General features: G+C 42.2%; 1 protein-coding gene across 1 annotated transcript; it reads right to left on the bottom strand.

The window, feature by feature from the left end:
* Positions 1–359: 359 nt before the first annotated feature.
* Positions 360–9,348, bottom strand: LOC106563790 (uncharacterized). The gene is made up of 4 exons (XM_014129643.3): positions 9,280–9,348; positions 6,450–6,544; positions 6,172–6,276; positions 360–4,704 (listed from the first exon to the last, which is right to left on the bottom strand). The coding sequence occupies exons 3-4, from the start codon at positions 6,263–6,265 to the stop codon at positions 932–934; spliced, it is 3,867 nt and encodes a 1,288-aa protein (XP_013985118.1). The 5' UTR covers positions 6,266–6,276; positions 6,450–6,544; positions 9,280–9,348; the 3' UTR covers positions 360–931.
* Between the last annotated feature and the right edge of the window lie 1,649 nt (positions 9,349–10,997).

Raw genomic sequence — 10,997 nt, 5'->3', positions numbered from 1 at the left:
CATTTGTTTTCTACTCCTATGCAAATATTGAGGACCTCACATTCCCAAAAGCAACACTGTCATGCTGAGAATAATGAGAATGAACAGTGTCTTGTGAATTTCATACCTTAAATGTCAAGAATGGTGCCGCTTACACAGACCAGTATTTCTCAACCTCTGGTCCTTAGACCTCTGCTGGTCCCTGGGATGTTGCTGGCCGGTCCCTGAGCTGTTTAACTAGTTTAGTCAGTTCTACAGTGCTAGCTTTAATGTAAGCTGTCCCCCAAGGAGGAAAAACTAAAGCTTGCCATAGTTTTCCGGTCCTTTGAATAAAGGTTAAGAAACACTGACCTAGACACACACCTTTGTAATAACCCCCTACCAAACATGCTACTTCCAATGTCATGACTAACATATTACTTACAATATGTGCCCAATAGAAAATGAATAGTGAACTTCTTGAATTACAAAGGACTTTTATTAAAATAAAAAAGGATAAACAATCAACATGAAAGTAGGCAAAAGTTATACATTTTTTGATAGATACTTTATTACATCCCGAGGGGAAAGTAGGTCTCTATATTTATATGAATCAATGTCTGCTTTATTTCTACATTACTTTCTCTTATGATAATCATTAACAATCAGTAGCAAGATCAGCTGCTTCATTTAGGCTCCTGTTCTGTGGGCCGGTCTGGCTCGCACAAGGCTACTTATTTAATGTTGAAAATGTGTCAACTGAGGGTTGATAGATTTACGTGACACTCGTTCTAATACAAAGCATTGCAATCAACCCCAGTAAGCGGACAATTGAGTGGTTCTAGATATAGGTCTGATTTAATACTACAACTTTAACTGAGTTATGACCCATTCACTTGATTAGCGCAAGCCACCGAGGGTTCCACTTGATTGAAAGCAGGGCGAGGTCATGGACTTTGACTTTGAGTTAGGCCTACTTCTTCCCTTGCCACTCTCTGACTACTTTCTGTATTTGGTTGACTCTTTTTGCGATCTTCTGCAGTCTGTCTTGTTTCTCCTTAAGCTTGCGTTGCTCATCGGGGAGTAGATGCTCTCCTCTTGCCATCTTCTCCAGAAGCTCAGACTCATATTTCATTTTCTTCAACCCTACAATGCGATCTTCGAAGCCTGGCTTGCATTCGTCCTCCTCGGTGCGAATTAACATCTCAATGTACTCCACAGTGGAGAGAGAGCTTGGCTTCAGTGCAATCTCATTCAGCCTCTTAAGACAGTTGGAGGACAGCTTGATCAAGTACTTCAGCTTGTCCTCGATAACAACATACTCATCTTCAATCTTCTCCAGCATCTGCTTGTTGTTCATAAACTTGCCCTGTGCCATCATGAAGTTGTCCTTCAACTCTTTAATGGTCTTTTTCTCTGTCTTAGTTTCATATGTCCACAAGGCTTTTTCCTTGTCGTGGTGAAGGTAAGAGCAGTTTCCTGGACACATGACACAGTTACCATTATCATCCATCACGGCACATTTTTTTATGTCATCCTCGTTAGGGAGAAAGCAGCTGGTGTGGCATGTGAACTGGCATATGATGCAGTTTGTAGCAAAACAACTTGATTTGGTCCTCTTAGCAACTAGAACCTCTACCTCTGTCTCAAAGTCTTGGTTCTGTTTCAAGTTCATGTCATCGTTCTCCAGGCACTGTTTGACTGTTTTGATCTCATTCAGCTTTGACAGACCTGCTGTGATCTGAGGGGCCAGTCGTGTCATGACCTGCTCCAAACGCTCACGTTCTTCCAGCACTTTCTTGGTCATTGTTAGATCTTTGCTCTCAATGCTTTCCAAGTCTTTGAAGAAAGCTTTCATCTGTTTAAAAGTTGACTTCCAGACAATTTTCTTTAGCACTTCATCATTATCATCCTCTGAACCATCTCCATCAGAGCTTTTGTCTTCTACTTTCTGATGGAGCAGAGCTGAATTGTTGAATTTGAAATGGGTTGGGAGTCCCTTATTGTTTTTCTTACAGGGAAGGTCTGCAGCTTGGATGGCCTCCAGCACAGGTATGTCCTTCCCATCAGCAAATGTCACGAGCATCAGGATGTTATCAGCAACGTCTTTTCCAAAAATGGACAGGATGGAGTCAAATATGTATTTCTGATTGGTACTGAGACGGGCGAGGGATGCCTGCACTACAAAGCAGACTGCATCAATGTGATCAATCCCTAAAGGGTTACACAATAATTCCTTCACTTGCTCTGTGATCAGTTTATCATGTGCCATTCCTCTAGTGTCTCCAAACCCTGGTGTGTCAATAATGGTCAGCGAATAAGAAATCTGAAAGCCTGGCTGGTTGTAGACCTCGTATGATGTTACGATTGAAGTCTGGCTCTCAGCCTGTGACCTGTTGGTCACCTCATGGATGAGCTTAAAGCGGTAGCGATCTTCCCACTTTACCCCGAGAATGTAGTTGATCATGACATTGACCAGAGTGGTTTTTCCTGAACCTGTGCACCCCAGAAGCAGTATTACCTTGTTATTCCCTTTCTCAACTTTCCTTCCAAATGTGTACTGTTCAAAACTTTCCTTTACACCCAACTTCTGTTCCAGATTCAGCCTATAGATTGAGGGGTTGCCTTTCTTTACCCTCCCTGATTTCTTCAGAAATTCCTCACTTTTTGTTGCTGTTGATTGGCTCCTCTTCGGTTGGGTGTCAGAAGCCCTGATGGTAGTCAGCACTGCCTCAGGACTGGGTAGACTCTTCCCTGCTTCACCACAGTTAGCAGAGACTCTGACACTGTATGGAGTTTCAGGCTTTAGACCTTCCAGTGTGCACTCTCTGGTGGTGGTTTTGATGGTGTGCCACATCTTATTGTCAACAGCCTTCGCACACTCTCTGTAGTCAACCTCATAGCCTATGACTTCAACATCGTCTCCCACCATGGTAGGAATGTCCCAGTTCACTCTGATACTTTCATATTCCAGGTTTTTCTCTGTGGGTGGTCCAGGGGGGCTACATGGGCGGGTCCTGGAGTATTCCGTCCAGTCACTGGAGAGGCTCACACCAGGTCGACACACCGCCCTGCAGCTGAAGCGGTAATCTTTATAGGGGTTCAAACGTCTGATGGTGACCTGGTTAGTAGTGGTATCAGCTTTGATCTCTGTCCACTCAGATTCAGCCTGCACAGCCTGGTACAAAACCTGATACGACTCCACAGACTTGACGCCAAGGTTGGGAGTGTTGATTTGCACGTGGACACAGTCATGCTCCATACTCTTGATGGTGGGGACACCTGGCTTTGATGGCAGTTCAAACTGGGGACTCAACAGTGTCCCTCTCTCATAGACATGGATGGAGGACGCAGTGATGAGTTTGTCTGGAATTGATGCAATGCAGAATGCAATATTTTCTCGGTCTTTGTTTGACTCTTTGAAGTCTAGGAACAGTTGTATGTTTTGCCTGGTTAGGGTGGTTACCTCCCCCGAGCGAAACCACTTTTCTGCTGCTGATTTCCCAGCTGCATTGGGGTCATAAGGAATCAGTGAAGAATCACTCTTTGATTCTTCCAGCAAGTAGTTCTCCAAGTCTACCACGTACTCGTCTTTGTCATTCAAAGAGGAGAATGCAAAGCACACTACGTGATCTTTAGCTTGATCAAGCACTATTCCATCCAATTCACTGCTTGAGTACACAACTTGTACCTCTTTCATTATGTCAAGGTAAGAGCTGACAACATTCATCTCTCTCTCTCTGTCGTCCAGGTATGTGATCATAAGGTCATTCTGGAATGGAGAGCGTTCCTTACTGTTGAGCATTTTTATCAGCACTTCTTCCTCCATTCCTCCTCCTCTTATGTTGGGAAGAACCTTGCAAAGACCTTTCTGGAAAACCAGCTTGTACTCTGAGCACACGTCCCTAAACTTGCTGAGCTTGGCTTTGATTTCAGGGAACTTGATAGCCATGTCTTCCTTCATCATGTCCCGGAATGTTACATCAGTGTTGTCCAACCCATCCAAGAGTCGCTGTGCACGACGCACCAGGCTAACACTGATCTGTCTGACTAGCTGGGCAGCTGCAGAGTCCAGGTTCTTGAGAGGATAGAGCCAGACAGTCATTGGCACAGCATGTTCTCCCTTCTCCCCTAGCAGACGTGGCAGGCCAGCATACAGCCTGGTGGCATCTTCAAATGTGACAGGGTTGTTTTCTAGTGCAAAATCACCATGGAAAGTGCAACTGAATGTATTCGCCTGTTGCTTCTCTTCCTCGCTCATCTTCAGTGATGCCTGCCCTTCTATTGTTATGAGGGGGATCTTCTTTATTGTGGCCTGCAGGTTTCCCTGAATATCCTGGTGGTTTTCTCCTGAGGAAACCTCACGATCAAAAACAAAGAAGGCTTGTGCACCGTAGAGAATGGCAGTCACCACATGTGTGGCAGAACCCTCTCGGAAGACATTATGGTGTTTCACATTTCCTGCCCCCAGGTGGTCCATGGTCAGCTGCTCAAAGCGAGTGGTGGTACGGTACTGCAGAGAAACCCTAGACTGATGCTTTGAGGTCTTTTTATCATGTAGGAATTCAGCAGAACCCTTCACACTGACTAAGCCACCAAGGAAACTGGCCTCCAGAGATGCAGACACATTCAAAGCTTCTGACTTGGCTTCACTTGAGTCGGAAGCAATGATTTTGAAATCAGTGTTAGGTTGTGGAGAGACATTTATGTCTTTCTGTAGCATTTCAGAATCCCAGAGTGTGATACCTGCAGTTTAAAAAAATGAGAATGACAAATAACTTTTATAGTGAAAAAAATAACAATCTCCAACATGTACAGTCGTGGCTAAAAGTTGAGAATGACGCAAATATTACTTTTCACAAAGTCTGCTGCCTCAGTTTGTATGATGACAATTTGCATATACTCCAGAATGTTATGAAGAGTGATCAGATGAATTGCAATTAATTGCAAAGTCCCTCTTTGCCATGTAAATGAACTGAATCCCCCCCAAAACATTTGCAGAATTGTTTATACATGAAATCGTGGTTTCATTCAAAGAATGAATTGAAGATAAGTTTTACTCATCAAAGTAATTATTCTAGGTGACATGACAACCGTAGTTACAAAAGCTACACCTATCTTTGCCATTGATCACTTCTGTAACAGCATTACTATATATGACGACTTCAAAATGTTGTGGGTCCTCTAGCTTTTCTAACTCTGTGATGGTCATAGAGATGTAGAAGACAGCTCATCTTTGCAATGGATGCTTTTGTGACAGTATCGTTGTCGCCATTAAGGGCTATCCATTTGAATGTAGTCAATTTCTTCTTAGTATATTTTTATAAGTGTATTTGCAGTTCGTAAAAAAACTAAAAAGGTGCACAACACCACCTACTGTGCTACAGTGTGCACAGTCTGAACAGGTGGAAAATGTAAAAATGTATAAAGCCAAGGATGGTGATTTACTGCCACCTGCAGTTATGGAATGTTTGGTCAGAAGTATAATTCATTGGCTGACCCCTCTTGCTGACTTGAAAGGAAATATGTTATCCTTCCTTTGAAAGTTTCCATGAATAACAACATGAAATTATAGTCTTTCACAAAAAATGTTCAAACTAATTATTTAGGCTCACAAAATTGCATTCTGATAGTGCCTGCTTCCTGTTTGACATCAAAAGCCGGTCCGACTTCTGTTGTCAAATAGGAAGGCTGCACCCTACCTGTCTTCCGTTAGCATCATTTAGAGGTGTGGTCATCTCCTCATGACCAACACGGCAAACTGGGACAAGCATGTAGAAATAGCTCTGCCTTTACCTGGTTGCTAATATTCTACATTTCACTTTGTGACAAAACAAGCCATCTTTAGTGTAGAAAATCATTGTACCATCTAAATCGCTGTGAAATATGTTTTAAATAAGGACATATTGTATTTTCAGCTGTTTAATAAAGCTGGTTTACAATACCAAAAGTAAAACTTTCGGTTTTAGGGAAGTGGGAAGTGGCAGTGGAGGGGGGAGTTTGAGTTCAGGCTAAGTTGCAATTCACCTAGTTTCCACAAGAGGGCATTGTTTTACTTGTAGCTCCTGTAACCCATGAAAGTCACACCAACTTGACTACTTCAAAATGGTGAAAGCCTTCAAGTGATGCTGCCCATGCTAGAACAGGCTTTGGGACAAGTCTATCCAACTCTATGGTGCAAACACAGTCAATGAATTGAATAGTTTTCTGTACCTGGAATGAGGACATCCCTGCGACAGTCATACAACATCCCCAGCTGGAATGGTCGGCCCAGAGCTGCTGTCTCAATGGTCTCAGAGTCAGACATGACTCAGTGTTCTGAAAACACATCAGAGCAGGGGTTTATGCACGGCTATATATTCTTCAGAACTATTGTATAGTAGAAACATTAAGATGAATGCAGGGCTTTACATCTAGGGGAGTCAAACTTTAGGTTGAAATAACAAAGGTACAAAAGACAGACATAAGACGCAGACATCTGAATCACTCACATTTCTGTCTCCTCCTCAGTCTTGTGTTGTTCTCCTGGATGGGAGGTGAGCTCTAGGGCCTTGATGCTCAGCCTTTGATTATCCAGGCTGCCCCTCTGTAATGGGGAAACATCAGAAAAAATAAAGATAATGTAGTATAAATGCTGTTCTTCAGTCATAAACATTATCCCAAGTGAGCATGAGCTCTGTGGTCTCAGAGTCCACTATAGCATGGGAACCTTGTGTTAAGTTAATTTCATGAACTGCACACTGTTTTTCTGCTGGTGTAATTATATTTCAGTAAGGGAGTAGTCACAGATCGTCATATATGTAGAACAGAATCTTTGGAATGGCCATCAGACCTACATTATCCTTATAAGACCTCATAAAGTACACCTGAATAATTGATTAATCATAATCTATACTGTAGCCAAAGCCAGAGGGGGAAAAACATGTCTTAAAGGTATCAATATAATGAAATGTAAAATTATTTGCACTTTAATTAGATCAATAATATAAATAAAAAATCTTTACACAAGAAAATGACACAAAAAAATATGAAGAATTCAAGATAATAACAGATGCAGAAATATGAATGATAGTTTATTCAGTTGTAGCAAAAATATATCACCCTGTGTAATAAGACCAGGTTCCTCTTATTGGGCAATCCAGTTTGAACCAAATAAAAAACAAAGTCAGTCAAATGTGATTGCTATACGCTTGTAAAAAAATGTATGACCAATCTTACCAAAGTTTGCCTTAAATTGTATCTGTAAAAAATCTCCATTAAAGTCTCCATTAATTCCCACAGGATGTAGGTAATTTTGCCAAAATATCTAGACTTTATTAGATGACATGAAGCTACATCTGACTACATTTCCACATTTGTTTGGATAATCACACCACAGGCCTTACTGCTACCGCCAGACAAGAGAATAACATTACAAGAAAGGTAAGGCCAATACAAAAGCACACAAACTTTCTTTTATTGCTCAAGATATCCAATCATTTGAGTTAATAGTCTCTTTTGTTGGCCACATTGCTTTCTTTAAGATTCAATAGATTTATTCTCTTCTTTCCTTGGTCCTGCTTCAGTTGTTCTTCCATCTTACTTTCTCTACATGGACTCATTCGAACTCGTCCTGAATGAGCTTTCTTTCTGGCTCTGATTTGTTCTCCTGGAATTGTTCTATCGCCATTTAATTATTCTCTGTTCAGCCTGTGCCTCATCACATTTCCTCGTTTTTTTCTTCCATGTATACTTTGAAGGGAGATATCACAAAACAAACAGAAGAAAATATATAGCTTTTCCTTTAAAATATGTTAGAATATAGAAAGACTACTCCTTATAGCTACAGTAATTTAAAGTGACTTTTAGCTGCTGCCATGTTCAGAGTAATGTTTTCATCAATTACAATATTCTCTAGTAGTCTACTCATCAATGTATTTTCTACAGTTTAATCATCTATTTTTCTCCCTCAGTTTCATCTCTTTCTTTTCATGCTTTCAGTTCTTTATGTATCCTGGTCCTTTCATCTTCCTCTTGCTTTCTTTGGGATTCACGTTGTATATTTCTCTGCCTCTCCAGCTGCTCTCGTTGTTCTTTGTCCATCCGTTGTTCTGTTTCCATTCGTGCTTTCTCCCCCTTGAGCCGAAGGCATTCCTGCTCAAATCTTCTCTTTTCTGCTTCTGCCACGACTGCCCGTTGTCGCGATTTATGGTCCACTTCAACTGTATGACTTTGACCCATTTTCTAAGTCTTTTCCTGCCGGTTTTGTAGGTTAGACTTAACTGCACTGATTCTTTGAGATGACATGTCAAAGCAAACAAAAACAGACAAGGAATGTTTTACTTAAAAAGGAGAGCATTTGACACTATTCAATACTTTTCTGAGCATCAACTGGCTTTTTCTCATAGTTAGATTTTGAATTGTGTTAGTGTTGTGGATATGTGGTCAGAAACACACAAAGGAGCTATGGCAGCTGTACATGTAAGTTATACAGAGGTTTAAGACCGTGGGCTCCACGCATACACATTATCTTTAGTTAGGTAGTAAGACAGAAATGACAAAACTGTTACTTTTCAATTTAGTGATATTCTGGTCAATTGTCAATTTTCATTTAAAAATATCAGTGGCAAGTGGACAAAACAGGGAAAAGTTAGGTTTACTTATCTAAATTATTAAATGCAAGAGCCCCGAACTATGACTAGAAATCTCAGTCACTTTACTTCAGAATCTAACTGCCAATGTTTTCAGAATTTCCATCCATTTTTTTTGAAGACCTATTCTGAAATTGTCTGACATTGCACATTCCTCAGCATTCAGGGTAGGTTTTTACTGCTTTAAAAAAAACACATGGGTGAAATAAACTTTCAATAGAATCCAACCAAATATAGTACAATATGTTTTAAAACAATCTGTGTATACATAAAAAGTCATCCAAAAGTTTTAACAATCAATTATAATTTCCCTAGACCTGTAAAATTATGCTTTCTTAATTTGAGCCAGTTTGCTACAGCAGGAAAATAATCCTTCAGGAACAGGAAATGTGAATTATTATGTGGATTACAATTAATGGACATTTCTGTAGGGTTGACACGTTTTGTTAGGGCAAATCAAGCCTGAAATTTCTAAGTGCAAATTAAAATCTTTAGAAGCCTTTTTAAAACTCAAATACATTACAAGTTTGCATTTCCTGCTGTGCAGGAAAATTCTCAGCATCAAAAGTGATCAAATTAAGACCCTACATCTGTACCTTAAGGATATGACGCTTGTAGATGGATGGAAATCACAAAATATAACTAAGTTTAAACTTCAAAATACATATTAAAGAGTAAGTATAAAACATACGTCAAGGTCTTCAGATGAAAATATGCGTCTGTGCCATAAGGTTCATTGATGGATGTAGACTGAGGCTTGACAGCCCATTTTATAGCCCTAACCTGGGTCGTGGAAATTACCACCAGTGAAACTGAAATTAATCATTCTTTATTATAAGAAAGCTGGAGGGGTTCCAACAAACTTAATCCACAAAGTACAAGTCTGTGCAGGTCTGTCAGGGGCTCTGCCCGGGGCAGTCCTCCTTTATACGACTACACAAAAAACGACATAGGCATGATTCATGGGATTGGTTCCTGCAGGAGACTAGCTTTAATCAGGCGCACTCAGTATCCCAAGAAAATGAGCACTGTCTCCTATCTTAACTTCCAGAACATATTATGGGCATTCTGTCAATTGGTCTGAGGAGGTCATGATGTCCAGTTACCTGCACAAACCATGAGAGTGAGAGAGAATGACACAAGATGTAATGTGCGTCGTATAGAGGGGACCAAGGTGCGGCGTGTTGAGTGCTCATAATATTCTTTAATGAAAAACGAAACACTTTGCAAAGAAACAAAACGACAGCACACAGTTCCGTCAGGCAACATACAACTAAACGGAGAACAACTACCCACAAACACAATAGAAAAAACCCCAACTTAAATATGATCTCCAATTAGAGGCAACGAGGACCAGCTGCCTCCAATTGGAGATCAACCCAAAAAACAACAACATAGAAATAGAAACATAGAATATAACATAGAAATAGAAAACATATAAAACCACCCAAAAACACCCCCTGTCATGCCCTGACCTACTCTAGAAAATGACATCTTACAAGGGTCAGGACGTGACAGTACCCCCCCAAAGGTGCAGACTCTGAATGCAACTAACAAAACCAACAAAACAAAAAGGGAGGGTAGGGAGGGTGACAATTGTCTATGGTGGCTCAAATGCAGTCCACATAACCTTAACCTCCAGCAGAGGAGGCGGCTCCGGTTCGGGGCGTAACCCCCACTCCACCCGCTTTAGTACTACCGGACCGTGGATCGTCGGAGGAACTGGACTGTAGATCGGCGCTGGAGGTTCTGGGCTGCAGGCGGCCGCTGGAGGTTCTGGGCTGCAGGCCGCCGCTGAGGAGCGTCGCCAGAAGCTCCGGACTGAGGAGTGTCGCCGGAGGCTCCGGACTGAGGAGCGTCGCCGGAGGCTCCGGACTGAGGAGCGTCGCCAGAGGCTCCGGACTGAGGAGCGTTGCCAGAGGCTCCGGACTGGGAAGCGTCATTATAAGTTCCGGACTAGGGACCGTTGAATGCAGGCTCCATGCCATGGATCATCAGTACAGGTTCCGTGCCATGGATCATCACTGGAGGCTTCGTGCCATGGATCCTCTACAGGCTCCAGGCCATGGATTATCCCTACAGGCTCCGGACCATGGATTATCCCTACACGCTCCAGACCATGGATTACCTCTGGAGGCTTCGTGCCATGGAACATCCCTACAGGCTCCGCGCCATGGATCATCACTAGAGGCTTCGTGCCATGGATCATCTCTACAGGCTTCGGACCATAGATTATCACTGGAGGCGTTCTCGTGGAGCTGGAACAGGTCTCACCGGACTGGAGAGACGCACTGAGGACTGGGTGCGCACAGCAGGCACCGTCCGTACTGGGCTATGGAGGCGCACTGGAGGGAGAGTGCGAGGAGCAGGCAGAGGACGTACTGGGCTATGGAGGCGCACTGGAGGGAG

The sequence above is a fragment of the Salmo salar genome, chromosome 11, assembly GCF_965601325.2.
Source record: "Salmo salar chromosome 11, fSalSal1, whole genome shotgun sequence".
Lineage (NCBI taxonomy): Eukaryota > Metazoa > Chordata > Actinopteri > Salmoniformes > Salmonidae > Salmo > Salmo salar.
This window is presented reverse-complemented; position numbering and strand designations above follow the sequence as displayed.

Excerpts from the sequence above, each read along its gene's own strand:
- LOC106563790 (XM_014129643.3), bottom strand. The coding sequence starts at position 6,265 with ATGTCTGACTCTGAGACCATTGAGACAGCAGCTCTGGGCCGACCATTC. Across the intron at positions 4,705-6,171 it reads CAGGGATGTCCTCATTCCAG|GTATCACACTCTGGGATTCT; the intron begins GTACAGAAAACT and ends TTTAAACTGCAG.